General features: G+C 36.7%; 1 protein-coding gene across 1 annotated transcript; it reads left to right on the top strand.

Moving 5' to 3' along the window:
- Positions 1 to 1,959: 1,959 nt before the first annotated feature.
- ap3s2 (adaptor related protein complex 3 subunit sigma 2) lies at positions 1,960 to 18,131 on the top strand. The gene is made up of 6 exons (XM_041793521.1): positions 1,960 to 2,146; positions 3,567 to 3,658; positions 4,078 to 4,189; positions 7,594 to 7,665; positions 13,392 to 13,499; positions 17,239 to 18,131. The coding sequence occupies exons 1-6, from the start codon at positions 2,078 to 2,080 to the stop codon at positions 17,362 to 17,364; spliced, it is 579 nt and encodes a 192-aa protein (XP_041649455.1). The 5' UTR covers positions 1,960 to 2,077; the 3' UTR covers positions 17,365 to 18,131.
- The last annotated feature ends 7 nt before the right edge of the window (positions 18,132 to 18,138 follow it).

The raw sequence follows: 18,138 nt of genomic DNA, 5'->3' as shown, positions 1-18,138 counted from the left end.
TTTTATTCATGAATTTGACCCCATATACTTAGCACTGTAATCAAAGGTTTGTTACAAAAAATGCACCTTCACCATTAAATAGGTGGTCACACTATCAGTCATCTTATGTTTCTATTAGAACAGCAGAGTTATGCCATGTTCTACTTTTCACTGATGGTATGTTTATCATCAAAAAGCATATTTAAAATGGTTAAGATATTATTATAATGACTGTGATGTGAGAAGTGCACCAGATTTGTGAAGAAGTTCATGATGTTTGATATTCATGGACACACACAGAGTGTTAACTCAGCTGAATGGCATCTGTTGTTTGTGATGTGGCTGACAAAACAAATCCTTAAAGGGTGTCGGTCTATTTCTGAGCATTGTCCCTCTCAGCTTGTACACTTCTTTTTGAGACCTGCTGCTGTGTTATATAAATCTGTTTTTTTTTTTGATGAGATTAATAAATGACTGCAGGTCAAACAGGGAAAGGTGCAGCTGGTGTGACATCACAGCTCTGAGATCTCAAGGCAGCGTGAAGCAGTCCACAAAGGTTCAAAAGGGTTCACTAATGATGTTGTGCGTCAGTTGCTGGTGCATTAGTCACAAAGACTGCTAAAATGATGTAATGAAGTGGGTAATAGTCTCAGAACTGATGACACAGGAAAACACCACAAAAGGAAACCAACATAAACCCCATCATGTGATGTCGGCTTTATGGTGCTAAACAAAGGCAAAATTAGCATCTTAACAAAAACAACACAGTGATGAGCTTCGCTAGACCGCTATAGAGCTTTTGTATTTTATCATACTGTTGTTTTAAGAGTCAAGAAGCATGTCGTGCCAGTGTGCTTTTGTTTGGTTCTTCATGTGCAACTTTGTTTTAATTGGGTGACGTTACGGACGGATTTGTTCCAGTTAACTTTACTTTAATAAGATGTAATACCAATTTTCCCCAAATCATCCAATTAAAAATTAAAAACACAATTTCACCATCTTTCTAATCAGTTTCTAATCAGTTTCTGCAATCGCAATCACACTGCCAATAACCAGTGCTCTTTTCTTGTAACAAGTCTAGACCTGTGCATCCTCTGTGACTTTTGTAGTAACCATCTGTCTATGAATTGTGTGCACTTTAAAAGTTATTTTCTCCATTTAGTAAATTCCTTTGTGGATTTCCTTCTAGCCAGCTCTAAACTTTTAGGCTTCCACAGGAAATTTGTGTGTCACATATGTCAAATATATCATGAATAAAAAACTGTAAAAACAGGAACTTATGTACTGAGATTCATATATGTTTATATATATTATATCAAATATTACAGTTCCAATAAGTCACAGTTAAGCTCCATTTATTCAACAAATTCTGTCCAAATCAGCAAATAGGGACTCTTTTAATTTCCTTAGCCCATGTTCTCCTTAATTTGGTATGTTGTGCAACTTATACTTAATGCAAATTCTTTGAATCTTTAAAAACAGCAAAAACAACAGTGTCTAGCAAAACTGTTACAAAAGACAATCGAGAAATGTTGTTGGTAACCAGAGCTAGCTCTCTGGCACCCCCCCCCCCCCAAAGATAATAATAATAATAATAACAATAATCATAATCATATATACAACAATAATTATCATCTTTAACATTATTATTTTTATTATCACTACTACTCATTTATTTAATTCGAATTTTTTAAATCACAACTCTGACTATCATCTTCAGTCACAGTTGATGCAGTGTTATGCTGCACTGTTCAGCCTGTATTCCCTGCCGCTGTCTGTTTTCCACAAAGCGCTGTGTAAAGCACGTCCCTATTTACCAAAAATGGTTTGATCAGTGTTGCAGCCTAAAATGAAAAAGGCTAGCATGGAACCAGGAAAAAAATGGTATCTGTACACGATGATCTTGTCCGGAACAAAATACCGGAAATGTTTGTTTGAGGTCGACGACTCAATGTGGGGACTCAAACGGATGTAACCGATTGAGTCATCCGGCATACTAAGGGCCCTTAGCAAGCGTCATAGCTAACGGAATATAGTCAAGATACTAGTTGTTTTAAGATTTAATTCATTTGTTTTTGGGGAACAAAAAAGAATAACCATGATTAAGGCAATTTTGATATTTAACAACCATGGGAAGCCGCGGCTGATCAGGTTCTATCAGTATTTTGTAAGTATTTTTAGATTTTTATGTTAAAAACATTAGCATTTTCTATTGCCGTTGTTACTCTTTTTAATAGCTGTAAGTACTTTTTAGTCTTTGTCAGTCACTGTAAGTGTTTCCAACTACTTCATCGATGTATTTTGTTTGATTGTTATGGCAATAGTGAAGTTACAACTATTATATTTCGTCATCAGGCGTTAGCTTGCTATAATATACACAGTTAGCAGGTGTTTTACTCTAATTTGTGACCGTGTTAACTGGTGTCTCTCAGCTGACTAATTCTGTGTTCGTCGCAGCGATGTCGGATGTTGAATGCGTGATGTGTCCTGACGAAAGCGCCTAGTTCTTTGTTAATGATGATATAAAATGTACTTATATTATACAGATACACTTTAAAGGAAAATAAGCCATTCACGAGTCGTTCTGGTACGTTTTACGTTTTAAACGCCTGTTGTAACCACGGCAACCACTGACGCATTCCGCTGAAAATTGCCAGTTAACACGGTCACTTCTCAAACCCATACATTGGTTTGGCTAGCTCAGTTTTTAGTTTCAGTTCCTGCTGAATTTCAGGCAAACGTGTCTATTCATTAAATATTTACTGAATGCACTCCTGGATAGATCAACCCATAACATTGGATTAACTTCGTATAAATGAGAAAGTAGTTACTTTTGCTCATTTTCCTCTGCATCACTGGTCTAGTTAGCATAAAGCACTGGCTTCTGCTTTAAATCGCAGGCTAAAATTCTGGCCTTAAATGTTTACATGATGTGTAGAGCATTAAATCTTTGCTGAAAAAGTTTTTTACTGGTATTTTGACACTTTAAGTTACACAAATGTTGCACCTTCTGCAGTTTTAAAATTGCAGTAGAAAATATTGCAACTTAATCTAGATATCGATTAATTTTTACTCTTCTCCAGTAACGTTTGGTTTAGTACATACTGAAACAATGAAATAAGAGTGATTTTTTTTTGTTTAGCCATAATGGCTTGCAATACAGTTGAAAATAAATACAATATGGCTATTTTAAAGCACCTGATGACAAAATAAATTGCAGTACTCTTTCCTTTTTCTGTCTATCATTTATCTGTTGCTTCTCATAAAGATCATATTTAAATAATTTTACTATTATATAAATTTTCAACCCCAAAAAAGAAAGTGTTGGTTATATTTTACAGTAGTCCTTTTCACATTGTTTTGGGGAGAGTTGGGAAAGAAAATAATCATTTTAATCTCTTTGTAAAAATTGGTAATGTGTAAAAAATAATTGTGACAAAATTGTATTGTGTGACCCCAGTCTCATGATATGAGTCATATCTTTTGTTGATTTTTCTTGTTACATCTCCTGTTTAAACACCACAAACACTTGGCAAGTGTGCAATGTTGTGTGGAGAAGAAGATTTTAAAAAAATGTTTTCTTGTAGGCAGAGGACATGCAGCAGCAGATTATTCGAGAGACTTTCCATTTGGTGTCTAAAAGAGATGACAACGTTTGCAACTTCTTGGAGGGTGGAAGGCAAGTAAAGATGTTCAGCGAGCCAATGGTTCAATGTTTATATTTGGGTGAAAGAAAACTTAGATTACTTGTTGGTGATGAGTGATATTCTGAATCAGTGAAGCTGCCACTGCTGAAAGTAACGTTAATTACATTGACTAATTACAAAAGATTTTAGATCCTATGGTACAACTTTTTACCAAGCCCTGTAAAGCTTGTCCCACCAATAAAGTGGGAGTGTGGCTAAGTGCTGATGTAATGACATGACTGTCACCATTAGATGGAGGCAAACCTGCAAAAATAGGCCTGGTCTCAGACACTTCATACTCTTTAGTCAACTCATTCAGATCCCTTACCACTAGCAGACTGAATTCTGTTACCCACAGCACAAAGCCAGACCTTACTTTTCATATAAGTTAACTTCATTTCTCTTCTTGCAGTCTCATTGGCGGCTCAGACTACAAACTGATCTACAGACACTACGCCACCCTCTACTTCGTCTTCTGTGTGGACTCGTCTGAGAGTGAGCTTGGCATTCTGGACCTGATCCAGGTCAGCTTAGAGTTTATTTAATTGATTTACAGACACAACGATGGGTGATATATTAAAGATAAGCCACCCCTCCTGGGGATCCATTGTCTCTCTTCTGCTGTGGAGGTATTTCAGATTACAAAGTCTTTCTGAGTGATCACCTTCAGCTGCAGGTTCATCTCCCTGCCTTATCACTTTGATGCGTATCTACCCTCACTTTCTTATGTCCTACACTTCCTGTGTCTTTTTAGCTTCCAAATCAGTAATTATACAAATCTAAAAATGATCTTGAAAAAAATAAATCAAAAACTTTAATGAGGGATTTTATTGAAGGTTCTAAAACAAGCAATAAGATCTTGAAATCAGTTTGAAAACTCACAGGTAACCGCGGGGTTGCATTTGTTATTTATTTTATTTCCCCTATCAAATATCGTCTTTTACTGCATTTAACCCTTGGCAGTTGTCTAAACTTGAACAGTAGACACTTTGTTCCTCCTTAAGCATAGAATGTATATTAAGATGGACTGAGAAACATCTGCTTAGGAGTGAAGCCAAAAATGAAAAGCATTATTTGCTGACTTGCTGCAGTGTAAGTCATAAACAGCACCTCGTCCATGTTAACAAATGGGGCATGAGTCAAACTATAAGGTTAGAATTTATTATCAGATATCAATAAAGCCATAACATCATAATTGGTGGCTCTGTTGACATATCAAGCTCCTTACAGCATTCACAAACTAATTAGCATAGTAGAGGATGAAAGAAAACAAAATAAAAACTAACAAGACAGTCAAAAAACTTTTCATATATATGTCTGCTTCTAACCCACATGAAAATCTGCTCTGCTGCAGTGTTAATTTCGTCAACTAAAACTATGACTAAAAAAGTTTGTCGACAGCCTTTTTTCCCACGACAAAAACTAGACTAAGACTAACAAAAAATAGATCTGTGATGACTGAAACTGACAATAAGTAATTTTAGTTTCCATCAAGATGACTTAAACTAATCTGAAATGTAATGTAGTTTTCATCAGACATTAAAAATCCATGATATTTCTTCACTGTGGTTAAATCTATAACCTATCTATTCTGCCCCTCAGCTGTAGAAAGATGGGACCCCAGGTCTGGCAGAGTGCATAGAACACACTACCATGATTTGGTACCAGATTTAGGCAAGAAAATAAATGCTTGGAGTAAAAATAAAGACTAAAATGTGAGGACTTTTTATGGACTAAAACTAGACCAGAATGTTTTGAGTTCTAGTCGACTAAAACGAGACTAAAACTAAAAAGGGTAGAAATGACTAAAGTATCACTAAAACTAAAATGCATTTCATTTAAAGACTAAAACTAAGACTAAAATTAAAAACAGCTGCCAAAATTAACGCTGCTCTGCTGTGAACTTTACTACATTGAGCGATTGCTGATAATTTATTGGTGTGTTAATATTTGCTTTGGTTGGCATAAAGGGCAAGATGCCAGTTTCCCTTCTGTGCATGTCTTGGCTCAAATGCAACTGTTCCAGGCTATTTTGGCTTCAGTTCTGAACAACATCACAAGACAGAGAAAACTGTCCGTATAAATATGCAGTCACTAGAATTTAGCTATCAAACAATACAATACAATAACTTTATTATTTATCCCCGCAGGGAAATTCAACAAGCCCCTCTTTATTACAATGCCTGTTTGGATTTTATTTTAGGAAACAGGAATCATGCTTCTGTTGGGTTTCTTTTCACGCTGATGTTGGTAGGAAATGAAACTTACTCTTTGGGTGATCTCATTGAAAACTCTTCTGTACTAGACAAGAAGCTGTACTTATGAACATGAGGATGAGTAAACGCTGATATCACATTTCAAGGCTGTACACACAGTTATCTGAGTGATCACATGAAGTGCTTTATGATCTCTGTTATCAGAGCAGTAAACCAGTTTTCCATTTGTTTATTGCCCTTATGGAGAAATCTTTCTGTACTCCTAAAACATGCAGATGACATAACATGTCCACTAATAAAACAGTCAGTGCCTGTAAATGTTAAATAACATAAACAACTGTGTTTTGATTAAGAAAAGATGAGTCAGCTGGGTCAGTTCAGCTTGTAATCATCTTCTGATCATCTGTAACAGAACAATGATAAAACTAAGGAAAAGCAGGATTGCAGGTGAAGATTGAAATCCACTGACTATGTGGTGGCTGCCACTGTCAGCAACATTTATTCCTTTATTTTTGCTTTTAAATATATCAATTGTTTTAATCAAAGTAGAATGTACAATATCTTAAAATCTCAAAATTATTAACAGAACAGCAAAGGGGGAGCATAATTTCAGTGAATAACATAAGAACAAGTACCAGGACTCAAGCATTATTTCAGAAGATTATCTTCCAGTTTATGTGGCTGCATATTGTCAGTATTGGTATTATATCCAAAATCAGTCACCAACTCTCTATTTTTTTGAGCTGTATGAGTTATTGTTTTTACTTTTCTTACTTATTTATGCTTTATTTTGAAGGGTTGCTTATTCTCCCAACAGGTGACATGTTTGTGGATGGCCATGATAGAGGGGTTTTGGAGAGGATTAATAAATAGTGCATTCAGAAATTATTCAGACCCCCTTAATGTTATAAATTTTTTATGTTGCAGCGTGATGCAAAAGTTGTTTGAATTCATTTTTTTTTATCTCTTTGACCTACACTCAGTACCCCATTGTGACAAAGTCAAAAAAGTGTTTTTTTAAGCCTTGCAGTTTTATTAGAAAAAACAAACAAACATAAGCTAATCTAAGATATCACAATGACCGAAGTATTCAGACCCTTAACAACAACACTTGAGATTTAGCCTAGATGTGGCTAGATGGAAGCCTCTCCTCAGTGCAAAACACATTTAAGCCTGCTTGGCTTTCACATAATTTTGTGCAAACTCCAAGTGGGCTTTGTTATAATGTTTTCACTTTGCCATGACGGTCACTAAGTGTTGATTAATGAGAATAGAAAATGAATTTTTTTGACTGTAGCATCAAGCTGCAACATAACAAATGATTTACTGTGACAGGAAAGTTGATGACTTTGGACAGCAGGTAGAGAGAGTCAGTGGGGAATGATATGGGAGAAATGGGTTGGACTTGCCTTCTCATTGATAACTATGATCTCTACACAGGGTGCAACCTTTTGTTTTGCCACCAACACTCAAGGTGAATTTCTTTGTACTAGAAAATCAGGAGAGTAAGAAACACAAGTATGCCACTTTTTAAGACAAATTTGTTCGATAAACACAACAAAACATGTATGATTCCATTCTATCTGTGCAGTCATGGTTGGTTTGATTCTGAATTCTTTTATTTAAACTGATGAGTAAATCACCACTGTACTACATACAGATATTTATCTGTGGTGTGACATGTCTGACTTTTCACATCCTCTCTACTGTAGGTGTTTGTGGAAACGTTGGATAAATGCTTCGAAAATGTCTGTGAGCTGGACCTCATCTTCCACATGGACAAGGTGAGAATGAACAAGAGAAGTTTTTTTTATAAAATGGTCTCTCTACATGTTTCTACTGCCACTTTGATGAACTCAAAGGCACACAAAGAGCTAATATGAATTGGTGCACCAAATCATAACAGGAGTTATCCCAAGAAATTTTTACAAAGGTTTTGCTGAAGACTGGAGTCCTAGTTTAATTATTTTGAGAGACCCAGCATTTATTTAGTGAGCAAGCTCTTGGCAAAATTAGCAAATTAACAACTTTCTATCATCAGATAGAAGACTTGAGCAGAACCGGATTTGATGGTGAGCAACTTTCTGATGTGGCAAGAGAACTGAGATGGAGGAAAGTGGAATAGAGAGAGGTGAGACAACCAAACAGGGACAGACAGAGAGATGCACACTGTAATAACAATATTAAATAAGCATGCAGTTAACGATTGCAAAAACATTGATTCTGGTCATGGTCATGATCCAAGGACTTCTTCAGAACCCTTTTGGAGGAGAGGTGAAACGTCTTCAAGATTCTTAACCATTCCAGTTGCCCCATTGGATTAGGCCTGGGATAATCACAAAAGACGAAAAATGTTTATAGTATGAGCAATAACAACTATATTAATATACCTACATTATAAGTAGTATTTCTCGTATTATAGTAAAAACAAACTGAGCTGTTGTCTCATTTTAGCTCCATACAGAGCACAAAACAGAAAACTCTTTTCAGATGTAATTTTAACTTCTAGATTTAGTCTGGTTTAAATTTGGGCATGCAAGAGGACTTCTTAATAATGACTTTCATTGTTGATATCAACACTACACTGTAAAAAGGCCACAGGCCCTCGATGCATCTGCAACATAGTTGTACAGTCAAGACAGGGCTGTCTCTCTTGGACTTATTTTTGAAGATTTTTTTTATTACAAGTTGCAGTATGTTTTAATTTTACTGATCATAATGATTATAATAATGATATAATATTAATATTACAGAGATTATCTTGTTTTAAAACATATGGTGTTGAAAAAGATCAAATATTTTGGCAGCCTAAAGGCTCATTGATGCTCCTCACTCCCATGAAAATAGATCCAAGTGTTTTGAATTTTTCAACTGTCATTGCCCTCTTACTAATATACGTCTGTTATGCTGCAGTTGACATTGAAAAACGATTCTACTACAGGTCCTTGTCCCTTACAAAGCTACTTCAGTGCTGCTCTAGCCGTCCCATAGACTGAAGCTATGCACTTGTAGCTGACTCTCTTTGTGCCTCAGTAAGCTATCATCATTGATATGTTTGTATTTACTAACAACTCACTCATTATTCATTGATACTTGTTCAGAAAACTCGATCAAGTACCGCCTTTTTCCCCCAATCTTTCTTCTTCAGTGTGTTTTGCTAAGCTGGCTTAAACTTTAACTGCCGCATTGCTCAACACCGCCCCATGATTGGTGGCAGTATTTCTACATAGAGCATAAATGAGCCTTTAATGCACAGTCAACATCATCAGGCCCTTGCTTTTACTATGAAATAGGAGTTTAGCAATATAGGTTGTCTTTTTTTCTCACATCCTTCCATTCTTTTAAGATGCTCTATCAGCAAGAATGGTAACAATTATTGTTGCTTAAGCAAAATGGAACAAAACATTTAACCAGAGCTGGCCCCTTTCCAGTCAATCGGTTGGTTGGTGTACTCCCATCTGTCCAAGATCCTGCAGGTCGATTGGTTGCACGCACACATGCATCTGAGTAAGGACTGAATAACAGAGGCTCAGCAGGAGAGAGAAAAGAGCAATACATTTAGAGAGGCACACAAAGTGATGCAGAATATGTTATTTTCTGATTGTTTTACAGCGGTTAAGCTGTTAATAACTTGGAAACAACCCATCTTCAACTCAACACAGCGATGCAGGATGTTTGTATTGAAGTGGCGCTGAGATTCTCTCTGCTGCCCTCTGTTAGAATCTCAACCTCCGTGGCCTGTTTAATTCAACCGTCAGCAAATAAAAGAATCAAGTCTCTTTATCATCTCATTAAAATGTACACATCAGTGTTAGTGTTTTGATACAAACAGCCATATAAGGATATGCTGCTAAATAGTTATCATGTCCTGATCACGGAAATGATACAATCTAAGGTGGGTGCATGCTGATTGTCTCTGGGTCAGCTGTTGTTTTAGTAAAGATAAAAATAATTAAATATCCCTCATAGAACTTGTGTTAATTTTTAAGATCATTTCCGATACCAGTAGGATGCAATGAGTAACTTGACTTGGATTAAACTGATCTCAAGATAAAGAGAAGGTTTTTCCCATGCTCTCATAATCGGTTGGTGTGTGGGTGTAACTTTGCACAACCAAGTTTTTCTTTGGTTGACTGCAGGCCTACAAGGAACAAACAATATTTACAAAGTGTTTGACAATACTGTCCTTCAAGCATCACATAAAGATCCAAACATTGCATGTTGTCTCTTGAGAAAGTAGGCAGAGAGTAGAGGAAGTGCAACTGCTGCAATATTTATGCAATTGAGGCAGTGTGTAGGTATTTAATAACATAGAATAAATAAGGAGGGAGATTTGTCAGTGTTTTGGGGACTCATTTCTAAATAACAGAAGAATTAAAAGAAAAACAAAAATTTCAAGGTTTCTTTTTAGAACAGTTTTGCTTTTGTCATGTTTGTTTTTTGTCATGCTTGAAGACTCTGTGCCCGCTCATTTTAAAGTTGAAGTCTGTATTGTTCCAGCTATGACAAGGCTCTCCTTTTCTCTCTAGAGTTGGACTAGAAGTGTTGATGGAAACTAATCAGACACATCCACAGCCATCTTGATTGAATTTTCCCAGCAGGAAATGGACATCATGTGGTGCAGTGGGGTTTGGCCTTAGGAATGTGCCAAGACGAAACCTGGGAGTATTGAATAGAGTAAACCTATAACTCCCAGAAGGCTCTTCTGGCTGTACGTCACTGACCTGCACAGCAGTCTCAGACTGTTTTTACACATACAGGGTTATAATAACAGATATATTACCAGTCTGTCATTGACATACCCAGATTTTTAATGTGCTTTACCTCATGTGACTTGTTAAAAATATACAAGTGTAGTAAATGTGTCTTCATAGACAGAATAGAGCTTTATGAAATACTGAACCTGGTACAGCTTTGAACATTTTTCCCTAATGTTATCCATAACTACAAAGTAAGTTTGAAACAAAAGATGTTCTCTTTTTCCCAGAAACATTTCTTGCCAGCAGAAATTCCCAAAACTAAACTTGAGAAAGAAAATTGAAGCCATTCCCTGGCGTGCATGATTTTTACTGCTCTGTTACAGAGCAGCCATCCCTCTTGTACCACTTTCTATGAAAACAAGTTTAAGCTGAGTTTCCCAGAAAGGATGGGTTGTAAATTACCAAACAATTTGCAGCATTCATCAGTGACATATGGTTGCATTTAAGACCCTGCACTAAGGTTTTAATTCTGAGTTCTACATCTGACTTCACAGTTTACTATTGCATATTACTGAGTGAAGTTTTTCATAGCCGTATAGATTTATTAATGCATTTATGTTCTCAGGGGTAATGCTCCATAATGTGTTATGTTACTGTGTTTTGGTTGTTGAAAAGTAGAGAGGTGATGAAAGTCAGTCATTGTCAACTTTCCTGAGCTCTATTTGAAACATGTACTTACTGTTTTATGTTGAATATGGCAGCTATGTAGGGATGCACTATATTGGATTTTTACATACATTGGATATACTGATATTTCCAAACCCTCTTCAGCTGACACTGTTATCAATTCTGATACATACAGTGCTGTGAATTTGCACTTTATCATACTTAAATGTTTCATGGATCATCAAACCAATTTTAATATCTCACAAAGACAACCCAAGTAAATACAAAATGCAGTTTCTAAATGATGATTTTATTTATGAAGGGGGAATAAAATCCAAACCTATCTGTTCCTGTGTGAAAAAGTAATTGCCCTCCTCATGAGTTAACTTTGATTAACCACAGTTTTTGGAAAGCTGAGTTCAATTTCACTGGCCACATCCAGGCCTGATTACTGCTAGACTGGTTGAATCAAGAAATCACTTAAATAGAAGCTGTCAGACAAAGTGAAGTTGGCTACAAGATCTCATAAAGAAATGCATCATTGCACGATCCAAAGAAATTTAAGAACAAATGAGAAACAAAGTGATTGAAATTTATCAGTCTGGAAAAGGTTACAAAGCCATTTCCAAGGCTTTGGGATGCCAGCAAACCACGGTCAGAGCCATTATCCAAAAATGGAGAAAACTGGGAACAGTGGTGAACCTTCCCAGGAATAGTTGGCCAACCAAAATTACTCGAAGAGTGCAACAACGACCCATCCAGGAGGTTACAAAAGAACCCAGAGCCACATCCAAAGAACTGCAGGCCTCACTGGGCTCAGTTAAGGTCAGAGTTCATGACTCAACCATAATAAAGACACTGGGCAAAAATGACATCATGGGAGAGTTCCAAGGTGAAAACCACTGCTGACAAAAAGAACACAAAGGCTGTCTCAAATTTTGCCTTGAAACATCTTGATGATCCTCAAGACTTTTAGAGAAATATTCTGTGGAGTGACGAGACAAAAGTTTAACTTTTTGGAAGGTGTGTGGCCCGTTACATCTGGAGTAAAAATAACACAGCATTTGATAAAAAGAACATCACGCCAACAGTCAAACATGGTGGTAGCAGCGTGATGGTCTGGGGCTGCTTTGCTGCTTTATTAGGTTCAGGCAGCAATTACTTTCTTACATAGGGCTAGATAGGTTTGTATTTTTTCCCCCTTATAAATAAAATCATCATTTATAAACCTCATTTACTTGGGTTGTCTTTGTGAGATATTAAAATTGGTTTAAGGAGCCGAAACATTTAAGTGTAATAAATATGCAAAAAAAATCAGGAATCAGAAAGGAGGCAAATACTTTTTCACAGCACTGTATACATGTTGTTTTATTTCATTGTTAAGAACAACAAACCTCTCCTCTACTGGAAATGACTCCTTTACACTAATCGTGAGAGTCAGTTTCTTTTAGAAATGGACACAAAACAAGGAAAACATGATTTTATTCTTCTGTAAATGATAGATGCAATCTTTTTCAAAAACAGACATTCACGAATGAAAAACTAAAACAGTCCTCTGGATTATATTTACACTGTAAGTAAAATGTTAAACAGTAAGAGTGCATTGGAGCCTAGTGCCTCTTTGAGAGCTTCAACTAGGGGTAGACCTGTTATTAGCCTGGATGATTAGTGATGCCAATATTTGGCATTTAGCCAAGTATCTGCTTTCATTTTACTGATAATTGATCAAATCAATAAATTCAAAGGTGCACTACTTTGGCTCCACTTCAGGGTGTGTCTTCCCCTCCATTTTTTTCTCTCTACAGTCTCCTAACGTTCTGCCCACAACACTGACTGACTTAATGTCACACAATTAGTGGCCAATCAACACTGAGCGCCTTACATCCCTAAAACGTTTGCACATGACTTCATAATGGTAGGAAATACTGGCATAAATTTTAATACCCACAACCACTGATAGTTAACTTTGTATCTAATGTCTGCAGATACCAATATCTTGCATTCCTACAGTCAGTAGTATTCTTAAAGCTCACTTTTTATATTTGCTATTTGTTATATTGAATAATTTATCTTGTGTATTCTTAATATGCTTAGAATAAGGATATGAATCGGTCAATTCACTGCGGTGTTATTTCTGTCCACAGGTCCATTATATCTTGCAGGAGGTGGTGATGGGAGGAATGGTGCTGGAGACCAACATGAATGAAATTGTTGCCCAGGTCGAGGTGCAGAACCGCATGGAGAAGTCAGAGGTCAGTTTCTGTTCCACACCATGTTTATATTTCTTATAGCTTTATTATTCAAAAATCAAATATATCCTATGTAAATACACAGTGGAGTAATGACCTCTTAAAAATTGATAAAGTTAAACTCCCTGTGGGTTGGTGTTCTCACTCAGATGCTTAAACATGTATTTTTGGGGGGATATTTCCACTGCTGTGTCTTTTCATTTAGCATTATAGGACGTGTTGTGTCTTTGTGTCTCCATCACCTCTGTCTCTTGGCCCTTTTACAAGGTTGATTGAAAGTTCGTTTTAGTTTGCATTTCCATTTAGCAACCACCATCAGTGGGCTTCAAAAACCAGTTTGTAATGTTGCTGTGACTACATCTAGGTTTTTGTCTGTTTGTCTGACCCTGTAGTCCTACACATGCAATATTAAGAATCACATCAGCTTTAAGGAACAGTGGATGGAAGAAGAAATAACAGATTTAAGAAAACACAATATTATCGATCAAAGTCTGCCACTTTCTACTGACTGGCTAGGGCAAAAATGAACCCTCCTTGTCATTACTGAAAAAATAAAAAATAAATGGCAGTCCATTCTGCCCGTGAGGTTAACACTGAAGCATTCATATTACAATCTTATTGTACAGTTTTTCCTCTGTACCTTAACTTGCTCCTGGAAAGTTCCCACAGCTAAACTAAAATATCAAAGTCACTGGAAAGATCCGCATTTATGAGGAGGTGAATGCAGATGGAAAAGTAAACTCCTTAATAGTTGCTGAAGTTTTTGTGATGAGCTGCATGTGTAATGCAAACATTTTTTTACCCAGATTTAACACAGACTTTCTCTGCTGCAATTGTTGCTTTAAGTCAAGGTTAGCTGAAGTGAGGATGCAGTAGGTGATATTTCAAAAAGGTTGATGTTTTTAACCTGTATAGATATTATTGGGAATGTCAACCAGTGTGGTAAAAATGCATGTAGGGAAACTGCTTCCATACATTTTCTGTTCTCTATTATGTTTATCTCTTCTTTTTTCTTGATACTGTGATTACGTAAAAATACACAACACATTGGGGTGCACAGATAGCCTAGCAGTCAAAGGCGCTGGCCGGGGTTTGAATCCGGCCTGTGGCCCTTTACCACATGTCTCTCCCCACTCTCTCTCCCGTTTCTGACTCTATGCACTGTCCTCCTCTATGTAATAAAGGCATGAAAAGCCCAAAAATAAAGTAAAAAATAAAAAATACACAACACATTGATATAAAGGCAAATATTCTAATTTTGACATTCTATGGCAGAAACTGTTCTTTGCCCACCACTTCCACTTCGTTCCTTGTCCATCATGTCTTGCCTCATGACCTCCCATATGACAAAGAAATTCTCCCACTGTGAGGCACATGTACAGAAAGACAACTCAGGAGGATTTTAGAGGCCGCTTGCCAATTCTGTTTAAAAATGCTTTTAAAGCAGATGCTTTTATTGGACCTATTGGAAAAACTGATTTTGTTTCAATGGTAAAATCATAAATGCAATGATGACAGTTTGGTAGATTGACGCTTTCTCTGATAAACAACATACAGTTTTTTAAGACATACTCAGTTTTTTAAGACATATTCCAGTGACAATATAGAAGGAACCAGTAACAACAATTTGAGTAGTTTCAACCGCATAGCTCTTTTGAACACACAAAGAATTACAAGGAAGAAATATACAAACATCTATCAGAATAGGCTGACATCTAAATTTAAGTGTTTCCCACACATAGACTATACTTGGATTGGCCTACCAAATATATTTACAGGCATCTAAGTATATTTTCAGAACATTTCTTCTTAACAAATAAAGTAGAAAAGCACCCACACACACAAAAGACACCCACAATCGTGTCCCTCTTGTAAATGTACCAATTTACTAGTTGTGATGTCTCATGGTAAAAATAAAGCTACTTGTGCCATCATTTCTACATTTTTCTACATTTTATTTACTCCTGCACTGGAGGATGATGCTGAGATAGACTGTTTCATCAATAATAACCCTTCACATACAGTGCCTATAAAAAAGTATTCACCCCCTTGGATGTTTTCTCTTTTTAGAGATTTTAAAATCAGTTATGACCAGTATGATCTGCCTTTTGACAAAAAAAATCCCCAAAACTCTTTCAATTCAAAGTGAAAAAAAAAATCCACAAAATATCAATTAAACAAAAACATGTCATATAGATTAAGTGACTGAATTAATATTCACCTTCTTTCATAGTGACTGACCTTATTTTACAGAGGGCCATCAAATTGGTGCTAGTTGTTTGACAATAGGTTAAATGGGGATTTGAGTTTATTGAAAATATCTCAAGTGATTGTAGTGACAACTGTGTCTGGAAGGTCCAGTTGGTGGTTAATTAGTATTCCTGGTTACCATTTCATCATGAAGACAAAAGAACACTCCAAGCAGCTCAGAGAAAAGGTTATTGAAAAGTATAAATTAGGGGATGGAGATTAGTGAAGGAGACCGTCAAGACACCTATGACTACTCTGAAGGAGTCACAAGCTTCAGCAGCTGAGATGGGAGAGACGCTGCATACAACAACTGTTGCTCAGGTCCTCCACCAGTCAAAGTTTTATGGGAGGGTGGCAGAGAAAAGCCACTGTTAAAGAAAACGCAGATTAAATCTCAACCAGAGTTCACCAAAAGCCATGTGGGAGATTGCATGGTCAAGTGGAAGAAAGTTTGTTGATTTGCTGAGACCAAATGGTGCTTCCTGGCCAGCATCATGCTGTGGGGATGCTTCTAGGCAGCTGGCCCTGGAAGGCTTGTAGAGTTAGAAGGTAAAATGAGAACGGCAAAATATATGTATATCCTGGAGGACTATCTTATTCAGTCTGCAAGAGAACTACAGCTTGGGAGAAGATTTATTTTGCAGAAAGACAATGACCTGATGCATACACTTAAAGTGACACAAAAATGGTTTAAAGACAACAAGGTAAAGGTTCTGGAGTGGCTGAGTCAAAGCCCAGACCTCAATCCAATAGTGAATTTGTGGCTGGACTTGAAATGGGCTGTTAACAACCAAGCCCCATGCAACCTGACAGCTAGAGAAGTTTTGCAAAGAAGAATAGAGGATGAATGGAGGATGAATATTTATGCACTCACTCATTAAACATTATATATTCTTATTTAATTGACTTTGTAGAAATTTGTCTTCACTTTGACACTAAAGTGTTTTTTTTTCCTTCTCTGGCAAAAAAGGCTAAATATTTTGACCATGATTGATTTATAAAATCAATAAAGTGGTAAAAAATCCAGGGGAATTAATACTTTTCATAGGCACTGTATGCAGATCCCCTGCTATGATTATGCAATATCATATGGATGGACATCAGCAAGATTAGGCAAGATCAGCTAGAGCGTGGCAAATTTGTACTGAACCAAACCAGACAACTTTGTGGACCATACACAAGCATTTTGACAGCTCTCGTCCAAACTTCAGACTTAGACATTTTCCAACTCTTTTTTTGTCTTAGTATTTCACAACTTTCAGAACAAAAAAGTATTAAGTATGTTTTTATTTTGGCACTCAAAACATGACCTTTTTGGTAGCATTTCTCTTTGTAGAAGTCCCTTCTTGCCCTCCATTGGGAGTTCTCTGCTGCTGTGTGACACCATCTGCAAAGTTTCTTCTTTTATAAAAACATGTAAATGCTTGCTACAAACATAAATGGATTCCACAGCATTTTAAAGGTATTTTCTATGTTTATTTTTGTATGTCAGGGAGGTCTGTCGGCTGCACCTGCTCGCGCCGTCTCCGCCGTGAAAAACATGAACCTTCCCGAGATTCCGCGCAACATCAACATTGGAGACATCAATATCAAAGTGCCGAGCCTCTCCCCGTTCTGAGGAGCCATGCAGCTGAGCTCTGCAGGGCCATTGTACTACTGATGGAGACCCCCTCCACCCAGCTCTGCTGGTAATAAAAGAAAACTGTTTTTATAAATGTATCATGGAATCACAGCAGCTTCATCTCCCCTCTGAATGGAAGAAAAGACGTCTTATTATTGTGTCCTATTAAATTCAAGTTCCAGATAACTCCAGATAAAGGATTTGGACTATACTGGAAAAGTTTGATTCTAGCATCAAGAGTAATATTGATATCTGCATATTTCATGCTGTATTTTATTTCTCCAGTTCTAACCAAAGGAAAAATCATCTGTGCTAGATCTGTTTGTAAATTCTGGCAAACGCTTCCAAATCTCACACATTCATCACTGGTCCGCGTTAACTGTAATTACTCAAAACACATCTTTATCTTCTTTTCCAAGTGTGTGTTCATACACACAGGGATGAAACTCCCCTGCTCTTGGCTCTTGTTTTCCTTCTCTGTAATGAAGTCCAACATCCTTGTGTTTTGTGAATAACATTATTGTTCTCTGATTGTGCTCAGTGCAGCAAATGTGAATACTGTTAAAGCCAAGTTTTAATGTGCTGTGGTAGGATTTGCCAACATCTGTTCAGTGAAAACAGCAGACAAAGACCTTTTTTGGATATTTATGTGTTTGTATAAACTGTTTGTGTAATATTTTTGCTTTAAGGATCAGATCTTTTATGCCCTACTCTTGTGTTAAAAACATTCCTTGGTAAATATATTAAAGAAATGTAATTATGAATCCCTGT

Source organism: Cheilinus undulatus, linkage group 1 (assembly GCF_018320785.1).
Source record: "Cheilinus undulatus linkage group 1, ASM1832078v1, whole genome shotgun sequence".
NCBI lineage: Eukaryota > Metazoa > Chordata > Actinopteri > Labriformes > Labridae > Cheilinus > Cheilinus undulatus.
Note: the sequence above shows the minus strand (reverse complement) of the source record. Positions and strands in the feature narration are given on the sequence as shown.

What these genes read in the sequence shown, in the direction of transcription:
- ap3s2 (XM_041793521.1), top strand. Translation starts at nt 2,078, where the DNA reads ATGATTAAGGCAATTTTGATATTTAACAACCATGGGAAGCCGCGGCTG. An exon ending in AACTTCTTGGAGGGTGGAAG is followed by an intron (nt 3,659 to 4,077) that starts GCAAGTAAAGAT and finishes CTCTTCTTGCAG; the next exon opens with TCTCATTGGCGGCTCAGACT. An exon ending in ACCGCATGGAGAAGTCAGAG is followed by an intron (nt 13,500 to 17,238) that starts GTCAGTTTCTGT and finishes TTTGTATGTCAG; the next exon opens with GGAGGTCTGTCGGCTGCACC.